The sequence below is a fragment of the Macrotis lagotis genome, chromosome 2 (genome assembly GCF_037893015.1).
Source record: "Macrotis lagotis isolate mMagLag1 chromosome 2, bilby.v1.9.chrom.fasta, whole genome shotgun sequence".
NCBI lineage: Eukaryota > Metazoa > Chordata > Mammalia > Peramelemorphia > Peramelidae > Macrotis > Macrotis lagotis.
The window spans coordinates 328,487,880-328,511,111 of NC_133659.1; the positions used below are offsets into that span (position 1 = coordinate 328,487,880).

The 23,232-nt window shown below is 42.1% G+C and overlaps 1 protein-coding gene across 22 annotated transcripts in view; it reads right to left on the bottom strand.

The window, feature by feature from the left end:
• The window catches only part of RBFOX2 (RNA binding fox-1 homolog 2), a 282,975-nt gene that overhangs the window by 162,805 nt on the left and 96,938 nt on the right, over window positions 1-23,232 (bottom strand). Inside the window, exons 1-2 of one of the 22 annotated variants that reach the window (XM_074226816.1) lie at window positions 1,558-1,572; window positions 1-69 (exon numbers count right to left, since the gene is read on the bottom strand). The exons of 20 other annotated variants lie outside the window; for them this stretch is intronic. In XM_074226816.1, the coding sequence (XP_074082917.1) occupies window positions 1-15 (15 nt within the window). In that variant the 5' untranslated portion in view covers window positions 16-69; window positions 1,558-1,572. One more of the 22 variants, XM_074226815.1, reaches the window with a different exon arrangement.

Genomic DNA, 23,232 nt, shown 5'->3' on the forward strand with positions numbered 1-23,232 from the left:
CCAGAGGTACATCATGTCAGACTGGGCTGCTCAGCTCCACTGTCACTTGATCCTGGGCGGCAAAAGGCACTTCAAGGAACAGGAGAGAAAAGAAAAGGGTGGGAACAGAGGGCATGGGGGGGAGAAAAATCCCCCCCCCCCAGTCTCTTTGTTTAAAACTCCAAGGCCAGCGGATCTCTTTCCACCCCCCCAGCCCCAACCTCCTCCTCCTCTCTGCCTGGCTCTTGTGTTGTTCTCTTTCCACTCACACACTCTCTCTCCCTCTCTCGGGGAGTTCCCGGCCCCAAGTGTCTGTACTGGTGAGTATCTGGGCAGCAACACACGGCATTTGCCTTCAGGGAATCTCTCTGTCATTCTCCAGAAAATACAATCAGCACCTCACAAAGATTATTGCAAAAGGCAGGATGGGTGGAGTTAGCAATAAACCTGTCCCAGCCCCAATGGAAGACACAGCCTCAAGTGGAGAAGAGCCCTTTTAACAAAAATGAAGTCAAGGAGAGCAGGTCAAGCCTCCCCCTCCACCACAAGCTGTGGGCAGCCTCTGGGGGTCTCTGGTCAGGCGCTGGCCTCCCTCCACCCCTTGGGTAGGCCACAAACAAGCTTGAGCCCATCTTCCACTCCAGATGGCCAAGCTGTCCCAGGTTCCTGAGATTTCTCAGTAGACTGTGTATGTGGAGACCATTTCCCTGCTTTATCTCAACCTGGATAAAGGAGCAGGAGGCCTGCCTGCTCTTCTGGGAGGAGAGGCCCGGATTCTGGCGGCCTGGGGCTCAGACAGGTTTAGACAACTCCTCCCCGTGCTCCATTCCCTCCCCCAGTTTGGGCTCAGCCACTGAAGTCAGAGCCTGCTTAGGTATGTGGCAGGAATTAGAGCAGCCCCCCTCCAGTCACCTGCCCTGGCCTCTGCCCCCCTCCCAGGAAACTGCTAGTCTTGGCCATCCACGGGGCAGCCAGGGTGTTCCTCTCTGTTCTATAGAGCTCCAATTGCCTCCATTCCTTTCCATTTCTAACATCCTCCTCCTCGTTCCCACTGCCCCCACCACCACCACCAGCTCCCTTCCCCCCATTCTCCAGAGGTGTGGCTGGCCTAGCATTCTTGCTGGCCTCACCCAAACCTCTCCTTTTCCTTTACTCAGCAGAGGGCTAGATCACCTTTCCCCTCAGGTAAAACTGAGGAAGCAGGTAGGCTGCCATCTTTCCCTACATTTTCTCTGCCCAGTCCAGTGGCACCTTCTACTCTCCTCCAATATTCTGCCCACGCTCCATGACCTCTCTCCCTGGACCCAGAAGACTTTGGCCGAACCTCTCCATTGACACTGAAGCTCCAGAAAAGACCCCTTTCCACCTCGGCTTTACAAATGTTTACTGAATTAAATTCTCAGCTACCCATGACAAAGAATTTAACTCATGTTTCAGAAGCCTGCCTTCAAGAGAAGGTTCTTATCACCAAAAAAGACCTATGGCCCAGGGGCCTAAGAACCTTGGATAAAGAACCTTCTCTTTCTAAGCCTTCATTTCCTCATCAAGAAAATTGGGGGGGGGGGCTGATAATTATACCTGAATGATCTGTTTCCTAGGTACCTAGGAGGCTCCAGTGAGATTCCATGCTCTGGAAATCAGAAAACACAGTAGGAAATGAACTATTGATCGTTTTTACTCCATCATTGTAGAGCCTCTGGCCTCCCGCATTCCCCAAAGGTTTCTGTTCTCTATCTTCTACAACTATTCACCAAGTCAAGTTCTTAGAGGAGGAGCAATGGAGCTGGGGACAGTGGCAGTATTAGTGGGTGGTGTCTTCAGGGGGGAAAGGCAGAAGATGCCTCACACTTATACTCAATAGCAGCAAAATTTTGACTCCAGGTCATCTAAATCCAATTCTTAGAGGTTTTTTTTCCCCTAATTAAATTATGCTCTTTCTCCTTCACTGTCTCCTCTAGCATCAAAGAGACCTTATGTCTTGGGATTATTTTGTTTTGTTCTTAAGAATTACAGAAAGATAAGGAAGTCATTGTTAGGGGAACAAAAGTAGAAGAATCCAGAGGTTTTTCTAATTGCTTATTTTCCCCAGTGAGTACTAAGAAGTTATGTTCATCAAGCAACCTAAAGATAGAGAAAACAATGAGAACCATTTAGAATTCTTCATTTCCCATCAGACTGCTTTCCTTTAGACTTCATTCTCCCAGCCCCAAGAAGCTCATCATTATCCTGCAGGATCCTCTCAGCTCTGGGTCCCAGAACTTCCCAATGCCTTCTGCCTTCTAACTGGAAGGTGGGTGCCTAGCCCATGTCTCAGGGACCAGGGATTTTCTTTCCCCTTTTCAGCTATCTTTTGTATGTCTCTGTCCTTATCATCAGGTAGTAAGCTTCTATTTTCAAAACAGTTATATTGGTGATAGGTTTTTTTTTTCCTAATTTCCAAAGCCATGACAAGATGTTTGAAAATATTATCAAGTCCCAACATGTGATTTCATTGTTGTAGGAATTTCCAGTGCAAAAACTTCCTCTATTTGCCCATGCAGATGGACATCTTGTCTATAACCAACAGCATGAGCCTGCTGGGGCAGTGAGATGTTGCCCAGTCCCATATTGACTTTGTATCAGAAACAGGAGCTGAACACAGGTTTTCTATGGAGGAACAACACAAACAAACACAGCAAAGATTAAGGATATGAATGTCTAGAAAAAGATAAGCCACTGAAAATCAACGAGAATGAGAGAAGACAGATGGAAAATGAGCTATGAAATGGGAGGCCCTTTGAGCTAGGTGGTAAAGAGGCTGAGCACTGGACTTGGAGCCAGGAAGGCCTACCTCTACCTCTTGGCTCTGAAGATGGCCAAGTCTCTGAACTTCTGTCACTATCGATTTTCTCATCTATAAAGTGGGACTAAGACTATGAGTACCCACTTCACAGGGAGGTAAAAGAACCAAATGAAACAGTATGTGTGAATTCCTTGCAAACATTAACTACAAGACTATTATAGCTTTCCAGTCAATCTATCAGGTAGATTCTCTTAGAGAATTTCTATAAGGATCTAGACAAGATTCAAATAGGACAGGAAGGTGTGGAGTCCCCAAGATCTGCTCTACATCCTTCCTCCCAACTTCATTCCCCTGGGTGTCCCTATTTGCAACCTTAACACCACCCAGTATTCTTCCTGATCTGATCTTCACAACACCTCAATTCTGTTCCCTTCTCTCTACTCACATTGCCCTAGGTTAGGTCCCCAGAACCTCTCACTCAAACTATTTCCTTAGCCTCTGCTTCCTAACTGTTCTCAATCTCACTCTTTCCTAATCCTCCACACAGTTGACAATCTAATGAGACCCCTAAAAGAGATCACAGGCTAATAAGATGATAGCTCTAGCTCTAATTAATCCTTTCATGACCTAGTGGCCCTGGTAGCTCCAACAGGAATCTCTATCTCCCAGCTCTGGACATTTTCCCTGTCTGGTCTCATACCTGGAGTTCCCTATCCCTTCATCTCTTTCGCCAAACTAGCTGTTTGTCTCATAAAACTCTCTGAAGGAAATTTTCCCCAGCCTCCCAATCTTATGGTCTTCCCTATGAACTTGCTTCCCCATAACTGCATGTGGTTTCTCCTATTGCTCTGGGAGCTGCTCCATAATGGCAGGGATGATGCCTTTGCCTTTCCTATCCCTGCTGTCTCACACACACAGTAGGCACTTAATAAATGTTTACTGACTTGGATTGGCACCTTAGAGGCATCTAGCCAGCACTTGGGTCCTGGCCAGGTTCAGTCTCCCAAGGCCCCAGCAAAAATTCTCAAGGCTTCGACCGGCCATGCCTCCCTTTATTTCCAATTGTTCCCTTAGCATAGCTAAGGTCCTAGCTACTCCACAAGCCCTTTCTGGAACCCGTTCTCATTCTTTCTCCTTTGAAAACACTTTGTACAAACTTAGTATGCATCCACTTGTGCACATAATGTAAACTGTTCCAGGGAAGAGGAGCTTTTATTTTTTTATGTCCTTAATGCTTTCACAATATAAGAACTGGAAAATCATGTGCTGAAGCAAGCCAGTCAAGAAACATTAGCTAAGCCCAATACAGACGGCCAGGCCCAGGTAGGGATCCAAAACAAGGCACAGAAAGTCCCTGCTCTAATGTGTACCCCAACCCCTGGGAGATATGGACCTGAGAGACCCCAGAGGCGGGACACAGCATCCCTCTCCTGGAGTCCTGATGCTCTTGGGGAAACCCTTGGAGGACCCCACAAAGTTTTTACAGGTCAAACTAAACTGCAGACATGTTTAGGTACTGTCAAAGGAGTATTTTCTAAGCTCCAAGCTTATCAAACTCTGTCATTCATGTCATTTCACATTCTTGAAAGAGAACGTGTCAATCCAAGGTTTAGAAAAGAAATCTCTTGGGGGAGGAACCAAAGACAAAGTCTCTAGAATGCTTACATCTTAGAATGCATGGATCATCTTTGACACTAATCTGGGAGCTGCCAATAATTCTAACCTTTATAATAAATAGACATTGTGCATGCATCTTGAAGTCCTACTTTTAGAAATCTTGTATTTCTATTTTAATAAGCAGGAGCAGAAGACTATTTCCAGTTCATTTTATTAACTTTGTTTTTTTTTTTACTTGATATTTTATTTTATTCCTCCAATTACATGTCATGAAAGCTTTTCAACACTCATCCACATGTACATGCATATTTTATAAGTTACATAACTTCCTTCCACCACCCCCCCCCCCCAGTGGCAGTCTAGTGAACACTGTACATATACATTTGGGTTCATCACGTTCATGGATTAGTCATTCCCTGCATGAGGATTTAGGTCCAAAGGACAAGAAAGAAAACCATAAGACAGGAAGGAAAAACACAAGAGAAATTTTTTCAAAAGTGAATATAGTGTTCATTCAGATTCTGCAGTCTGATTTTTTTTTTGTTTTGTTTTGTTTTTATTCTTCTGGATGCAGTTGGCATTGTCCACAATAGGTCTCTCAGGGTTGTCTATCTTTGAGCTGCTGAGAGGAATTATATCCATGGATCAACTCACAATGTTGCTAATGTGGACAATGTTCTCTTGGTTCTGCTCCCTTCACTCAGCATCAGTTCTTGTAATTCATTTCATGCTTCTCTAGAATCCAACTACTCATGGTTTCCCATAGAACAATAGTATTCCTTAAGAGTCACACACCATAACCTGCTCAGTCATTCCCCAACTGATGAACATCCCCTCAATTTCCAATTCTTTCTTACTACAAACATGCTATAAATATTTTGGAACATGTAAGACTTTTCCCATTTTTTATGATTTCTTCAGGATACAGGCCTAGTATTGGTATTGCTGGGTCAAAAGGCATGATCAATCCTATTGCTCTTTGAGCTTAGTTCCATATAGCTCTCCAGAATAGTTGAATCAATTCACAATTCCACCACCAGAACATTAAGGTCCTGATCCTCCCAAAACCTCTCCAACATGATTCTTTTCCCTTTTTGGTCATCTTAGCCAATCTGATAGAGGTGAGGTGGAATCTCATAGTTGTTTTGATTTGTATTTCTCTAATCTATAGTGATTTGAAGCATTTTTCATACAATTAAATATAGCTTTAATATTTTCATCTGAAAACTGCTCCAATCCATTTTGAACTCTTTTCCAAAAAGTCTAATTACACATAAGGCAATTTATTTTATATAAGTCTGGCTGTGGATGGAAGATCTGGGATACATTAAGACAGTATGGCTTTAATTTAATATGAACTCAGTTTAGAAAAATTGCAGGTAATTCCATGCCTCCAATTCTGAGGGATAAGTAGGAAAAAAACATACTAGGACTGTTGTCTCATGGAGGGCAAGACACATTTGGGGTTTTGTAGTTATGTATTTAATTGAACTAATCTACAAAGGGCCTATGGTGCTCCAAGATGCTATCCTGAAGCACATATGAAGACTAACTGTGTAAAATAAAACAAACCAAAAAAACAAAACTAAGGTCAACTCAATCATTTCCTGATACTCCCTAAGTGCAGTCAAGAGGCTCCTGGCATGACTACAGCCATGGCAGTGAGGCAGGGTTGGTGCTACCCAGGCCTTGGGCCCCCTCTTCCATCTTTCCTTCCTGCTGGAGCTGCCCTTTGTGCTGGATGCTCTCCAGTATCAAGGCAAGAGGGAGATCACGGGGTTAAAAGTCTGGCTAGCCTTCCCTGAGTTTCCAAAGGCTCCAATACTAGGTCAAATCAACAAGACCAGGGCATGTGGGCCCCATATCCTTATTGAACCAAACCACCAGTCTTTGGACAGCAACTGAGGTGAGCTGGAGGCAAGGGTCCCCAGTGTGCATTTCAATTATGTCAAAGGAAACAGAGCAAGAAGTGACTTATTTCTCTGGGAGAAAAATCCTCTTAGGTACATGTATGACCAGGTCACTAACGTGAGCAAAACCCTTCAATAAATCCCCATTTTCTCTAAGACACAAAATGCAAATTTTTCAGTCCAGCACTGAAGACCCCCGATAATCTAGTACCAACCTGACTTTCCAGTCCTGTTCAGTATTCACTGACCTTCATATAATCTCAGTTCTGGCCAAATCATTTCCTGACCTCACCTCCCCTTCTGTACATTTGCATAAGCTGGGTCCATGGCTCCCATCCCCCACCCCCAGCCTCCCAGAAGGCAGCAGTGCCTTCCAGGTTCAGGTGAGGGGCTTCTCTGGACATACTTCCCCATACAGTTCCCTTCTATTACTTTGTGTTTATAAGTTATATGCAAATGAATCCTCTGGGAGAATACAAGCTGTCTGAGGGCAAAGACTATTTTTGATCACAGAGACCCCAACCCATCTTTCAGACTGTCTGCCCCTGATTTTAGGGACAGAACCCTGAGACGGGAATTTGGGATGATGATCCCAGGAATCCTGTTGGAACTGAGGAGCAACTGGTCCCACTCTGGCCTCCTTGGTTGCAGCCAATGTGTCCATGTTCAGTTGAATCTCCTTAGGAATTACTCTGCCAGGACAATGCCTTAACCTCTGGGGTCTAGCATGTGGTGGGCCTCACTGACATGGTAACCTGCTGCTTCTGGGTCCACTGTCTCTTTTAAACAAGTGAAATTTATTCCCAGTTTCAAGTGATGCGAAAGCGTGGACTACACAGAAATCACTAGTTTGCAGTTGCCAAGAAGAAGCAATGCTACATTCATGCTATAAATCAAGACCTTCCCCACATGAAGGTCTAAGGCAAATATCCCCAGACTGTTGCTCCAATCCCAGTGTGTGTGCTTCAGACATAACTCTAACAAGCTTGCTTATCTTGTTTCCCAACCCAGAAAAGAATAGAAATAATAAATCAGGAAGGAAGGAGCCATACTGATAACCACAGGGAAGAAGTGGATAACAGTAGTAACATGGACGGAACCCCAATACGTGCCTGCACCCAGATCAAGAGGTCGTGAAGACATCATTCCATGTGAGCGATGCCAGGAGACCTTTAGTTGGGTTGGAGAAGGCAAGAGAGCTGTCACCAAATGGCAAAATTTGGCCAAAAGTCAACCATGTTTGACAATGAAAATAGCCACTACATAGGATGATTCCCAAGGATTCCAGAGCAGTTTAAACATATCCTGTTTTCTCTGGCATTGACACCTAGATGATTCCTTAAATTTATCTTGCTCAATCTAGCGCATTTCAAGTTGTTATTATTACCTCTCAAGTAACATTAATAAATTAATTTCACAGCCAATGCCTTATTATCTGGGAGTAAAACAAAAACCACAATACTACATCAAGAACATCTATCTCTTCTTAATGGTTTTCCCAGAAACTTAATGTTCATATGTCCAAACTGATGCAGTGTGACGTGTGGGAGGGGACTGCACTAGGTGACCAATAAAATGCCTTGCAATTTTCAATTGTACTTCTACATCCATTCTTTTCTGCTAATTATCTAATTTCAAGTGTAAAACATAGATATCTTTGGAAAGGCAGAGAACCTCCACGCCTGGCAAAAATTCACTTAGTCCTCAACACGAGGTTTGAGAACTGCATCGGCTCTACTCTAGTCAAAGGGACAATGAGGGTAGACAGTGTCTAGGAGTCTGTGAGAAAAGATTAAATAAGATGTGGTTAGGGGACTCATTTTTAAGCATATGATAGTGCACATTTCTTCTAATACAAAATAAGTATACAAGAGATACACAGATCATTGATGAAAGTCAATAGCTTGCTGGTGGGTCTTCCTGCCTGAAGTCTCTCCCCAATCCAATTCATCCTTCAGTCATTAAAGTGATATTCTTAAAGCCCAGTTTTGTCCATGTCACCCCCAGTCCTTTACTCAATAAACTCCAATGGTTCCCAACTGCTTCCAGACAAAAAGAAAATCCTCTATTTGGCATTCAGAGTCCTGCTCCCACCCTACCCTGCCAGTCATCTTACACTTTCTTCCTCAACACACACTCTTCAAACCCGTGAGACTGGCTTCCCTAAGTGTTCCACAAACAAGACATTGTCTCTTGGTTCCAGGAATTTTCTCTGGCTGTCTTCCACCTCTGGAGTTCTCTCTCTCCTCACCTCTACCTACTAACCTTCCTGGTTTCCTTCAAGTCCCAACTAAGATTCCACCTTCTAAAGAAATCTTTCCCCAATCTCAATTCATTTTTGTTTTTAAAAGAGCCTGGTTTTAAAGAGTTAACTGCAATACACCTCTTTGGTGACCACTACAACTTCCTAACAGGACCCCTCAGCCACACCTTGTTCTCATTTCAGAGATTCTCTTGGGAAAGAAGTTGACCAGGGGTGTCAACAACTAGCTGATAGTCAAAGATGAGTCAAGATTCTGTTGCATGGGTTAAACGGTACCACAGAGATAAACACAAAGTGGGCGAAATGGACTCAGATAGAGCATAAGGGCCTCAGGTGTAGAAGGCATAACCAAGATCTGACTCATGTACACCACATATGGGTTATATAATTCAACTCTGACAACTAGACAAGAGCTCAAAGATAGGTGAAATTTCCAATGAAATAGTTATGCCCCACATCTCCTACCTCACCTATACTATTCACAGTTTAGAAGGGTTGTATGAAAAACACGTGTGAGGACTAAACTAGGAGATGACTAAATTGGTATCTGGCCATTAAAATCTGGGTGAATAATAATTCAGCCTGGATATGATACTCTACCCCATGCCATTCCCATCAAGGAGGCCATCAGGTTAACCCTAACCCTTAGTAACAGTAATGAATTCAGTTAGGCAAATATGAGTCACTCCAGAGGGGCAAATTCCTTCTCCAAAGCCTACCTGTCCCACAAATGGCAAGCTACAAGTGTGGGAGAGAAAGAACAGACCCTATTTTGAGGTCTATCAGATGCTCTGCACTAAAACTGTGGCCCAGTTTTGACTTGAAGCATGATTTGCCCTTGCCTGACTACTTTTTGTCTCGATGCTCCTTTAAAGGCCAAGTTTCTCTATGTCTTCATGTTTAGAATCTCTATCCTTGCTGTACTTAAACACTTTAGCACAGTCATTACTATAAGCAAAAGAAAATAAAACAAAAAATGGGAAGGAGAACACCCTCCCTTTTCCTTAGCCCAGAATAAACTGGCAGGGAAGTTTCTGAGTGAACATTTCTTCTTTGGACCTAAAATTTCCTCAACCATAAAATAAGGGCATCATTAGATGGCCTTTACATTCCCTTGTAAGGAAGAGAGACAGCTGGTGGTACAATGGAAAAAAGCACTGGGCCTGATGATGGCAAGTTCCAAGTTCAAATCTGGCCTCAGACACTAGCTATACAACCCTGGGCAATTCACTTCATCCATTTTAATGGTTGTAAAAAAGAGCCTACACCCCAGAGTAGTGATAAGGATCAGATGAGATCTATTTGAAAAGTGCTCAGCACATTCCCTGACCCACAGGACATCCTCAGTTCAAACAAGCTACCACCATATTATCTGTCAACCTCTTTAAAAGCAAAAACCAGAATCTTTTTATATAAAAGAGAAGAATAAATCTGATATAGTTATGAAAAATTACTGCCTCCCTCTACTCTTCTCCTCAGCTGTTGTCCTTAAAGACTGAATTCCTGCCTCAAGGAGCAGCTGCAGTCTTGGTGGCCCCTCCTAAAAGAGCAAATGATAAACAATCTCTTTTCAGGGAAGAAGCCCTTTGGTTCTACAGAGTGAGGGAGGATCAACAGCTCCACCCATCCTAGCCCTGATCCCTCCTTCAGGCCTTTGGAGAACCAGGCAGACATTGGGGCGCACTTACTGTGTGGAGCACTTTGCCAGAGACTAAGAAAGAGAGGCAGTCGAGAGAAGACCTGGGCCCCAACCCCAACACAGCAAGTCACGCATGAGAGAATATCCAAGCCTCTGAGGAAGTCTGAGGGTGAGCTTCCTGGAGGAGGCAGCATTTGAGTGAGCTTACAAGGATGGGAAGAAATTTAACAGAAGAATACAGGGAAAACATTCTGAGCACAAGGAGTTGTATGAGTCAAGACATAAAAATATATTCCAGGGTCTATTCCAGCTAAAGCATCAATATGTGGAAAGGAACAACACGGACAAAGTCTAGAAAGGCAAGATGATACAGATTCTGTGGAGGGCCTTGAAATACCAAGCAAAGAAATCAGAACTCAGGAACACTAAAAAGACACTGGTGGTTTCTAGACTTAACCAGATCGACATCTCAGAAAAATTATTTTTGACAATGGCCCTGAGAAAGGATTTTGATTGAAATTGTTTCAATAATTCAGGTTGTGGTAATGAGATTCTCCAACCTCATGGGCTGATGGTAGTGGGAAGGAGACCCATGATGGTGCCCATTTGTGGCAGATGATTCAGTGTGAAGGAGAGAAGAAGAAGAGGAGTTTTTCCTGACATACTACTTTACCAGCTTTAGGTCCCCAAACCATCCTGTATGGTCAATTCCTGGCTTGACTTTTCACATAGTTCCCTAAGTTTAGAATGCCCTCCTGCTTTCCTAGGGTCCATGGAGTTCCTATCCTGCGTTCAAACCCCAATCACATGTTCCCTTCTCCTAGAAGCCCTTTCTCCCTCCAAGCCCTCCAGGAGGATTTATGTTCAACACTACAATTCAAGCAATGAGGAATAAAAAAGAGATTGAGCTTAGAAGCCAAAAGAAAACCTATTTGTGAGACACTGCTCTAGAGAAAAACTGCACAAATGGAAGTGTTTTAAAAACTTAAGTTTGGTCTTAGAAAGAGAAATGACCTAAGAGTCCAGAGACCTGAGCTCTAATCCCAGATCAGATACTATTTTGTTCCTTGGAATAAAGAAAATATGCATTGCTTCCTCTGTGCCAAGTAATAGACTATAAATAGAGGGTTATCCTCAAAGTCTTAAAAACAGTTTTATAGGATATCTACACAGTCTTTCCCTTCAAGAGGCTCCCATTCTAAAGAGGAGGGGAGGATGGAAGCAGCAGAGCAGTGGCCAGGAAGGCAGCCCTGTGGTGGAAAATGCTATAGGCACAATGAGGAAAGTCATGGGGACTGGGTTCATGGACCCTTTGTAGGAATAATAACAGAGAGGATTGAATCATGATTAAAGGTTAGGAATGAACAGAAGAACGCAGCAAGGTCAAGAAAAGGAAGTAAAGGATGGCCACTTTCTGTCTAACATACTAGCTAAGAAGCTTTGGAGGTGAATAGATTAAGTTCCAGGGCCTTGCCTCTAGGTGAGGCAGCAAAGGTGCTGAGGAAGTTGTCTGAAAGATGGCCAGGAGTCACCAAGTCACCAAATCTGGGCCTCAATTTCCTGAGAAGGCTGAGCTAAATGGTCCCTAAAATTCCTTGCCAGATCTAACATTTTATGACTATTTCCAACTTTTTTTTAAGTTTTTGCAGGGCAAATGGGGTTAAGTGGTTTGCCCAAGGCCACACAGCTAGGTAATTATTAAGTGTCTTGGGTCGGATTTAAACTCAGGTACTCCTGACTCAAGGGCCGGTGCTCTACCCAATGTGCCACCTAGCTGCCCCTATTTCCAACTTCTACCAAGGAATTACAAGCACTAAGCCTCCTCCCTCTCTATAAGCTAAGAGGGGCTTATAAAAATAATATAAATGGTAGGTCTGCAAGTTAATCCAAAAGAAACCAGGCTTTTAAAGAAAGTGAATGCTGAGATGAAGTAAGAGTAAAATGAGCAGAATCAAGACAATGTTGGATTCAGTAACAGCAATATCGTTCAAAGTATAATTGTGCATGACTAAGCTATTCTGAGTATCACAAACATTCAAATCAACTACAAAGGACCTATGAAGGAAGATGTTATCTACCTCCAGAGAAAGAAATGGCGTGTGTGTGTGTGTGTGTGTGTGTGTGTGTGTGTGTGTGTGAGAGAGAGAGAGAGAGAGAGAGAGAGAGAGAGAGAAATGATGACCTTCTATAGAGCGGAGTAGGGAGGTAGGGAAACAATTTGGTATTTAAAATCTAACAAAAAAATTAAATTAAAAAAAAGAAAAGAAAGTGAAAATTTTTTTATCTAAACAAAGTCAACCCAAGGATCTAGTTCTATATTTATTCAAGTTATTTATACCAACCAAGGGCATTTGTGATCCTTCAGGGTCCACAGTATGCAGCCAACTTGGTTGTTCAATAATGTTCATTGAGTTGAAAGAATGGGTTTGGTATAAAAAATTTAACCTACGTGTCAAAAATGTACTTTATTATAACAATTTTAAAACACTACAGTGCTTTTAAAAAAAAATGGTGGATTAGAGTAGCCCAATAAAAGGAGCACTTAGCTACTACTTTTCTGGAAAATTCTAACTACTGATCTATTTTGGGGGGAGGATGGGGTAAATTTTTAAAAATTTTACTCTTAAATACAAAATCAAAAAAAGTAAAGAAAATTTTGCCATATACAACCCAGTCCATAAGACAGGATTCAATATAGTAAATAAATTTCCATTTCAAGAAAACCTAAGTATTACAAACTACACATTGTTTTCAAAGTTGGTCAGCTTTTCCCTGCCACCCTATAGGTCTTTTTTTTGTTCTCTGCTGGGCAGTTTGCTTGTTTGTTTGTTTTGGGGAAGGGTTTAGGGTGTGTTCAAAAAAGACTAGTACCTCTGGTGTGAGGTACTTTTCAGTGTTGCTTTCTACCTCTGATGTTCACCTGAGCCACTTCACCGATGGTTCCAAGAAGCTGTAGCATGAACAGGGGCCACATTCTGGTAAACTGCTTTGGCAGGTGGGCTAAAACATGTTGAGGGTGACCCAAAGGAACCTCAAACTCACTGGTGTGTAGTGGAGGGTTGCCTACCCCAAGCATGTGAAGTCTTTCACTAGTGGAGTGAGCAGATGAGAACACTTCATTCCAACAGTCATGAAGACATCTGAAGCAAGTGCTGTGAAGGGCTTAGAGCTTGGTTAGAAACACAGAGGACACATGAACTATTTGTGCTCGATCTGGAGTAGAGTATTCTGAGCCCCTCTTGATCTGACCAGCTACAGTAGGACACAATGACATTTGTCTCAAACACAGAGATGTTATTTTGGTGGTCTTCAAAAACAAAGGACAAGAACCAACCACCTGTGCATTTCTTACTTATTTTTCCCCCTTCATTCCCCCACCTTAAAGAAGACACACACACACACACACACAAAGACTACAGCAAACTTATTTCCTCCTATCATCTGTTCCTCTGAAAATGGACAAAATCTTCCTTCATGAGTCCAAATCTTTCCATGTTTTTCTAAACAATCAGCTCATCATTTCTTATAAGACAACAATATTTCTTTCTGGATTCAAATATCTTCCTTCACAGGATCTTAAGAGTTTTATTTGGTTCCTCAAAGCTATTCTTTTTTTTTTTCTTTAAGATTTTTGCAAGGCAAATGGGGTTAAGTGGCTTGCCCAAGGCCACACAGCTAGGTTATTATTAAGTGTCTGATTTGAACTTAGGTACCCCTGACTCCAGGGCCTGTGCTCTACCCACTGCACCACCGCCCCACTCAAAGCCATTCTTAAAACAATATGGATTTTTTTTCTTACTGTATACAGCATATAGAGGAACACATTGATAATGAGACTGACACTCACACTGCCAGAGCTAGCTCAGTATCTGGGAGGCTCAGAGAAAGTGTGGGGGAGACTTTTCTCAGTATTAGACTACCAAAGTGAAGGTCTCCAGAGTCGTTTTACTAATCTCATTGTTATATGCTTGTGAAACCCGGCCAGTCTACCAGCACCATGTCAGGAAACAGAATCACTTTCATTTAAATTGTCTTAGGAAGATTCTGAAGATCATCTGGCAGGAGAAGATCCCAGACACTGAGGTCTTTTCTGAAGGTAAACTATTCAGCATTCCAACATGACTACAGAGTGCTCAACTCCAATAGGCTGAACATGTTATTAAAATGCTGCATGTGAGATTGCCAAAAAAACTATTTTATGGAGAACTCCCACAGGGCAAGGGCTCACAAGGGGGTCAGAAGAAGCAATAGTGAAACACCCTGAAGGTCTCATTGAAGAACTTCAGAACTGACTGTGCAGCATGGGAGACCTTGGCAAAGGACATGGGGGAAAGCCATGCTCTATGAGGGGAGGCAGAATGGAAGCAACTCAAAGGAAGCAGGATCTGTAACTTTAGAGTCCCCACCCCAGGTGTTCACATGAACTATTTGTGCCTGACCAATGGTAGAGTATTCCAAGCTCCTATTGGTCTGATCGGTCACCATCAGACACACTGTCATTTGTCTCAAACATAGAGATATCATTTTGGTCTTCTTCAATAATGAAAGGCAAGAACTACCCACAGTGCTCTTCTTCTTTCTGGCTCACTTTGCTCTTCATTATCTTGTGGCCGTCTCTCTGTGCTTTTCTAAAAATCGTTGAGCTCATCATTTCTTATAGCACAGTAATATTCCATCAGGAGCCATATACCACAATTTGTTTAGCCATTCCCCAATTGATAAGAATTTCCCCCAGTTTCCAATTCTTTGCCACTACAAAGAGAAATGCTATGAATATTTTAAAACTTATAGGTTCTTTTCCACTTTTCCTAATTCTCTTGAGAAACAGATCTAATAGTTTTACTACTGTTGAATCAAAAGTTATTGGCAGTTTAATAACCCTTTGGGCATAATTTCAAAAATCTCTCTAAAATGGTTTGATTACTGATAGGTTCACTAACATTGAGTTAAGGTCCAAAATTCTTCCATATTTCCACCAACATTTGTCACTTTCCCCTTCTATCAGTTTTCCTGATCTTATATGTGTTAAATGATTTCTCAAAGTTGCTTAAATTTTTATTTCTCTAATCAATAATGATTGAGAGCATTTTTTTCATACAACTTTAAATCGTTTTGACTTCTTCATTGGGAAACTGTTCATATCCTTTGACCATTTATCAACTGGGGAATGACTAGCAATCTTACAAATCTGACAAAGTTCTTTATATATGAGATCTCAGACTTTTATTTGAGGAAATTCCTATAAAAATTTTTTCCCCAGTTTTCTGCTTTCCTTCTGATCCTAGCTACATTTGTTTTATTTGTGCAAAACCTTTTTAATTTAATGTAATCATCATCTATTTTACACCTCACAACACTATATCTCTGGTTTGTTCATAAATTGTTCACCTATCCCTAAAGTTGATATTCTCCAAATTTCCTTGTAATATCTACCATTATATCTGGGTCATGGATCCATTTTGACCTTATCTTGATAAATGGTTTAAGAAATTAGTCTATGCCCAATTTCTACCAGACTGCTTTCCAAATAATGAATTTTTATCCCCCAAACTTGCCAAACACTGCATTATTGAATTCATTTGCTGCTACTCTTTGCATGACTGCTCTGTTCACTGAGCTACCACCTTTCTATTTCTTAGTACCAGATAGTTGTGACAATTACTGTCTTATAGTTTAAGATCTGGTATTGCTAACTCTCTTTTCTATACATTTTTTTCCCATCAGTTCCTTTATTATTCTTGACCTTTTATTCTTTCAAATTAATTGTTGTTTTTTCTAACTGCATAAAATATTTTTAGGTAATTTTGTTGAATATATAGTTTAATTTCAATAACATTGTCGTTTTTATTATATTGGTCCCATCTACCCATGAACAATGAATATTTTACCATTTATTTAAATCTCATTTTATTTGTGTACAGTTTTTTATGGTTTTGTTCCCACAGATCCTGTGTTTACTTTCTTAGGTGTATTCTCAGGTATTTTATGCATTCTAGAGTTATTTTAAATGAAGTCTTTCTAGCTATCTCTTCCTGAAGGATCCTATTGGTAATATAGAGAAGGTGATGATTTATGTGGGTTTATTTTTATATCCTTCTACTTTGCTGAAATAATTATTTCAATATTTTTTAGTTGAGCCTTTAGGATTTTCCAAATGTCATATCATCTACAAAAAAAGAGTCCATTTTATTACCTCATTCCCTATTCTGATTCCTTTTGTTTTCTTTTTTCTTCTCATTATTATTGCTAGGATATCCAAGACAATGCTAAATAATATTAGTGAAAGTAGATATCTTTGCTTCACACCTGATCTTATTAGGAAAGTTTCTGGATTATGCCCATTACAGATAATGCTTGCTAATGGTTTTATGTAAAAGATTCTTATTAAATTAAGAATGAAGTCCATTTATGCTCTTTCTAAAGTTAAGAATATGAACTTCATTATCTGCCACAATCTTTTCCTAAACTCAGCCCTGCTGCCTTTCTCAGTCCATCCTGGAGAAGGAAAAAAAGGTTCTATTCTCTACCAATCTCCTTCCTTTGGAGCAACAAGGTCTCCTTTTCAAAGGCAGCACAGTCATGGACAAAGAGAAAACTGACCTCAAAGTCAAGAGGGCTTGCACTCCAGTCCTACCTCCGACACTGGTTATGTGACCCTGGAAAAGGCATTTTGTTGCTGCAGGGCTCCAAGTAATTCTCTTAAGTCTATAAATTTCAGAGAAAGTACAGACTTCTATAGATAGATGGAATTACCTCACCAGGAAGTTCCCTATACAAGTTTTATCCTTATCACTACTGAAGGCAAGAGCTATCTTAATTTCGCTAATGAAGGTTTTGGGGGAGTTTATAGGTGAAACAGTGGAATAAAGGGAGTAAATATGACTTCACTCTAGCCTGAATCCCAAGGGATGTTGATAGACCCTAAAAGCTTTCCCTGGACAAGATATATGCCAAACCTAATTGATAAGAGTCTTTTAGAAAAAAGCAAAGTTCATGTCTAATCTAGCACATCCCAAACTACTAAGATAATAACCAGAGGAGACTGGGCTGGGTAGAGTGGCAGTTCTTTCTCTTGCCCCAAACACTCAAGAGTTTAAAAAGTCTCCATTCCTCTTTTTGTAGTAATGACCATGACAACAATTAGGGCCATTATTCCCTCTACTTGGTCAGTGCAGGAAAATGAAGGGGTATCATCACATCTGTCCCCTCCCTGATATATAATAACTGCAATGGCCAATTTTTTAAAGCAGACTGTCACATGGTTCTGATACTCTGTTGCCTCACGACCTTTGACCTCCATCAAATGAGATCTTGCTATCAAATTACTGATTCCTTAATCCAAGTAAGTAAATGCTAAAGGACAATTTAATTTTTGTCTAACACTAGGCCATCAGCCCTGGGTCAGGTATGGAGAAGCTTCGGATCTCTGCCCCCTTGTCATAACAAAGAGAAATGAACAAACCTGCACCTTGGCAGGCTAGTACCCTAGCCTGAGGCTCTTTCCCCATCATAGGAGAGCTGGAAAATAATAAAGTAACATAATCAGCTTTCTACCTTTTCTCCTTTCTCTTCACAGAGTCCTATAGCTTCAGACTCTGCTCTTCTCCCTTTAACAGTTAAGAATCGTGTGCAGAGAATTGGGCTCCAGGGAGAGGAGACAATGGAGGGAGAACCCAGTGCAATCCCAGACCCACTGGGAAGTTCACCCATGTGGTTAAAACAGGCAGGAACCACTTAAATGAATTAGCTCGAAAAAATCCTTGCATCCTGACTGGATTCTACCCCCTCCCCAACCCAAGCTCCAGGAAGTGCATTTCTGTCTGGGGGTCTCACCACCAGGTCATCTTCCCCTTTCTTGACCACCTCCCTGGAGAGGGCAGAAATGGCCTTTAGCCAAAGAACACTCAATTCTGAGCAGTTACAAGAGGAAAAGTATACTGCAAGGCATCTGAAGACACCTCTACACCCCAAAAGTTTAAATACTCCAAGCTAAGTAGAACTCAATGTACATTCATTTTGCTGCTGAGTTTAACTGATTCTGAATTAAAAGGCCCAAGAAGTTCAGTCAAAGGCCAGGGGTCAAGAACATAAATAAATTACTGAATTTGAGGAAGACCTCAGGAGCCATTGCCAAAGCCCTCTGCACCGACCATCCTGGAGAATTCTTTACTCAGCTTCTCCAAGTGGTCATCTATCTCAGCTCCTCTGGACATTCCTCCATGGGCTGAAAACACCCTCTGATTAAGAAAGCTTTCTATGGTGTCATCAGCTCTCTGTCTCCTCAGTGCCTGTGCAACCAAGCAGACTCATAGGAATTCTGACTGTCCAAGGGCAGATTTGGAAGATCCCTGGGGGCCCAGGAGCCGAGGGATCATGTGGAGCAGGGGGAGCCAACCCTGGCTGGAGAGGGAGCAGGCTTTAAACAGCCACTGGCCCTCAAGAGCCAGAGTCAGTTATCTTCCCACATCCTCTGCCTGTCCTTTAGCAACCTCTCCTCTTGATTCCAATTTATACTCCCCTCCTCTCACCTGGACAACAAACTCAACCAATGAAAGGGTGAAAACAGCATAGGGGTGGGGGTGGAAGACTTCCCAGTCCGAACACAGACCACCTCTCCCATAGCCAGGAGAGGCCCAGGAGAGGACACAATAGAGTCAATTCAAATAACACTTACAAGCACCAAGTACATCTATCAGGGTCTGGAATTTAAGGTGAAGCTGGGAAGCAGATGGAGGGTCTGGGGTTCCATTCTTCCAACCCAAATAAAAAGGTCCACTTGGGGTAGAAAGTCTCAACTAAGTTTGGTCGAGGATTTATAGAGTTTCAGCCCTAGCCCAGACAGCTTGTTTCCAAAAAACTGCCCCCTGCTCAGTGGGGATTAAGCCCCAGGGACACCCAGGAAGGTAGGGGAAGCTATGGCTGAAGACACCTGGCCTCTAAGTAGGTGCCTTCTGTTTGCTCTGGGCAGCCTCACAGGAGATGCCTGTGACTATAGCCAGATCAGCAGAGCATGGAGTGCTGGGTCTACCAGCAGGAAAACTCACCTTCCTAAATAAAAAATTGTGCCTCAGACCTACAATGCTAGCTGTGGGAGCCCAGGCAAATCCCTTAATTCTGTGTGCCTCAGGTCCTCATCTATAAAAAGCGCTAGAGAAGGAAATGGCAAACCACTCCAGTCTCTTTGCCCCCCCCAAAGAAATCTCAGAAGAGATCACAAAAACAACTGAAAACAAATTTTAAAAAAAACCATCAGACCACAAAAGAAAGACCTAAAAGATGAAGATAATCTCAATCTCCCTCCTTCCAGCCAGACAAATTGCATAGTCAAAAATAATCTGTAGACAACTAAACAAGCTAGTAGCTTAAGGGTCTCTGGGGAAAAACTGCTGCAGTAACCAAGGAAAATGTATTGAGATTAGATCAACAAATGCTTCTCCCATTCCATGGGATGTATTGTGAACCAGATGGAGCTGGCCAACAAACAACCCAGCATACAATAAGGTCCTGGACATGACACGTGCTTAGCTAGATGCTCTTCATTCAGAAGTAGGAATGACCACCTTTTTGCCTCTTTGCCTAGCCTTCCTGTCCTCTTTCCAGGTGCTTCCTCAAAGGGACCTCCTAGGCTTCTCACATCACCTGTATCTTCCCTCTCATGCCCAATACCCCTTTTACACTTTTTAAACCTAATCCTCTTTAAGTCTTCTTCATTTCAAGGTCAAGGGCAAGTAAACAGGAGTTAACCTGTGACAAGTCTCTTTTGTCCAAAAGCTTGCTTTAAATAATCTTTGTTCACCAAAACCCATAACCATCAGTCCTAGAACTCAGCCAGCATCTCAGCCTTGCACATTCCCGTGTTGGAACAGTTAAGTTTCCTGGAGAAGCCAATTGTTAACATTCCCTTAAAGGACATGAAAATAGCAAAGCACCCTTGGCCATTCGTAAAGATATCTTCTTGCCACAGATACCCATGTTGGAATAACTTTAAGAAATAATTAGCCACCTCCTCCTCCATGTACTTTGGGCACAGAGGATGAAGAATCTTGGTCTAAAAGGTCTAGGAGGAATATCGCTAGTATGGGAGCCAGAAGAGCTAGGTCACCTTGGGAAAGTCAGGGGCATCTTCCTTCACCCACATCTTCTTGGAATCTTGCAATAGTCCTGTGAGGAAGAAGACCCTACCAATTTTCTTATTCCCACTTTTCAGAGAAGGTGACAGCTCACCTGGGGTGGCAGTCCACCCAACAGCACAGTTGGAGGAGCTGGTATTTTTATTGTGACAATGTTCTACACAAAGGCCACTGGAAAACCTTGAGTTGACTAAACAAAAGGGATCATTTATAGAGACACAATAAAGGAGCAGGTTTTCCTCAAGTGAAGACAGGTCACAAGTAACAACTAAAAATACTCCAGGGGCAGCTAGGTGGTGCAGTAGATAAGAGCATCAGCCCTGGAGTCAGGAGTACCTGAGTTCAAATCTGACCTCAGACACTTAATTACCTGACTGTGAGGCCTTGGGCAAGCCACTTAACCCGATTGCCTTGCAAAAAACCTTAAAAAAAACACTCCAAATGAACTGAATTCACATAATTCAAGTTTCACTGGTGAAGAAAACAGAACACAGAATTTGAGAGCGAAAAGAGTCTCAACCCTCAGTGATCATCTATCCAACTCAGACCCAGAAGAAATCCTCACTTGGACATCCTCCCCAAGTGGTCATATAAGTTTCTGCCTGCAGGCCCTTGAAGGGGAAGGAACTACTCTCAGGCTCAATATGGCACTTCAGGACGGCTGAAATTGTTAGAAAATTATGAGTACAAAAGAAAATAAAATTACTACCATGTGATTTCACAAAGGGACTATGTGGTGTCTCTCCTGTAGTCCATTCTAAAAAGCCAAACCTGAAAGCTTATCCTTTCTCTAGTGAATCAACCAAATATCTACCTTGGACCAGGCGCCCTCTGCCGACAAGAAATAAAACATCATCACTTTAGCTCTTCCTCTCCTCTCCTTCCTCCAACTCCACCCCAAGGCAGCCAAAGCTATCCCCTCCAAGACTCTTCTCAGACCTAGGAAAAGTTTCTATTTATGTAATAATTCCCAAGGTCATGAATAAAGGAGAAAGATCATCTTTCTCAGGATTTTTCAACCCTCTCTCTCTCTCTCTTTTTTTTTGTATTTGAAATCAATCCCTCCTCTTTGAATAGGAAACTGTAGGACATAGCAATATTATATGAATCAAGTTCCAACTGCATTTCAGTAAACAAGTGGCCAGTTTTAGGAGAAAATAAAGACAATGCTTCTGTAATATGGAAAACCCTGCAGGCATTCAAACCTGGGTCAGTGAGATGATTGTATTTAACGCGTGTAGGGCAGTTCCTGGTGAGAAATCTGTCCACCCCCTTTTGCCAATGTCACCTGGTATCTTCTCTTAGTACTTGCCTGGTGAACTCAGAAGTGAAGTGACTTAGCCTGAGTCACAAAGACAAGCTATGTCAGAGGCACAACTTGAACCCAGGTCTTTCTGGCCACAGCTTAGTTCTCTAGCCATTCTACCACCTTACCTTTCTGTATTAATATTTGATGCTAAGTATTTGGAAATTTTCTCAGATGAAAAATGGAAGTATATCCTTGTTTCCACTTCCTTGGAAGTGAGGAGACAGAAGCCATTAACAAAAGGATAAAAAATATTTTTTTAGAAAAGGATCAACATCAGCCCAATCCTAGGTGATCCTCAGTCCCAAAGACCTCCGACGTTCACCTAATTCCTGAACCTCTTCATGGGCTGCTGCATAAACATTGAAAGCCATCTAGCCTGCACTCTCGATTTCCTGAGAAAGAATTTGAGACTCTGACAGGATAAGCAATCTGACCAAGGTCACACAGCAGAGCAACCAGGGTTTTATACTGATCCTAGTTTAGAAATGGGATACTCCTCTGGTTTCCTAACCCATTACCTAAGTAAATACATGAGAAAAATGTCAATGACTTCTAAGAAGATGAAGTCGGGAAAAACTGCTGAAGTTAACTCAAAACTTTCAGAAGAATCAGTGGTGGAGATATAAATTTCTCAGGCATTCAAACAATCAAATTTTCAAGATCTCTCAAAGAAAGAAAAAAAGATTATTTTTAAGTGGAAAGATGCCCTTGATTCTCCCAAGGTGACCTAGCTCTTCTGGCTCCCATACTAGCGATATTCCTCCTAGACCTTTTAGACCAAGCTTCTTCATCCTCTGTGCCCAAAGTACATGGAGGAGGAGGAGGCTAAGCAAATTATTCCCTGAAGTTATTCCAACATGAATATCTGTGGCAAGAAGATATCTTTACAAATGGCCAAGGGTTTTGCTCTTTTCATATCCTTTATGGGAGTGTTAACAATTGGATTCTCCAGGAAATTTAGCTGTTCCAAAAGGGGAGAAAGTGCAAGGCTGAGATGCTGGCTGAGTTCTTGGTTCTGGGACTGATGGTTATGGGATGAGGTGGACAAAGATGATTTATATTTGTATTTATATTCTACCAAATAGAAGTGCCAACTCACTTGGCTTTCTCATTTCTATGACAATGGTCTATGTATATAAAATAGATTTGGCTGGTTAAAAACACAAAAATGAAACAAGTAGGCTTCTGCATTAGATTTCCTAAGTTTTTGCAAGTCTCAGAAAAGACTTTCTGCATACAAGCAGAACATTTCTATACATTGCAAGGTTCTTAAAATGCTCCAATTCAAAAATGATATGAGAATGCACCCCAGAGCAAGAGTCACTGGTCTAACCAGCTAGAATATTCAAGTCAGGCGGCTCAAGCAGAGGCTGGTCATGGCCCTGCCCCTGAAATGACATGCCAGTGACTACACCCGTTGCTTCATGGGCATATGGGCTTCAAGACAAGCACTTAGAGCATCACCTGACCAGCTCTTATTCTAACTTCCCTGTCCCTCAGGTGACAGGCAAGACAGAATGTAAGAGTGGAAGAGGAAGGCTGTGCCAGACAAGCTTAAAAGTGGAACAAATCTCCCAGGGTCCCTTGGAGCAGTTGCTAGATC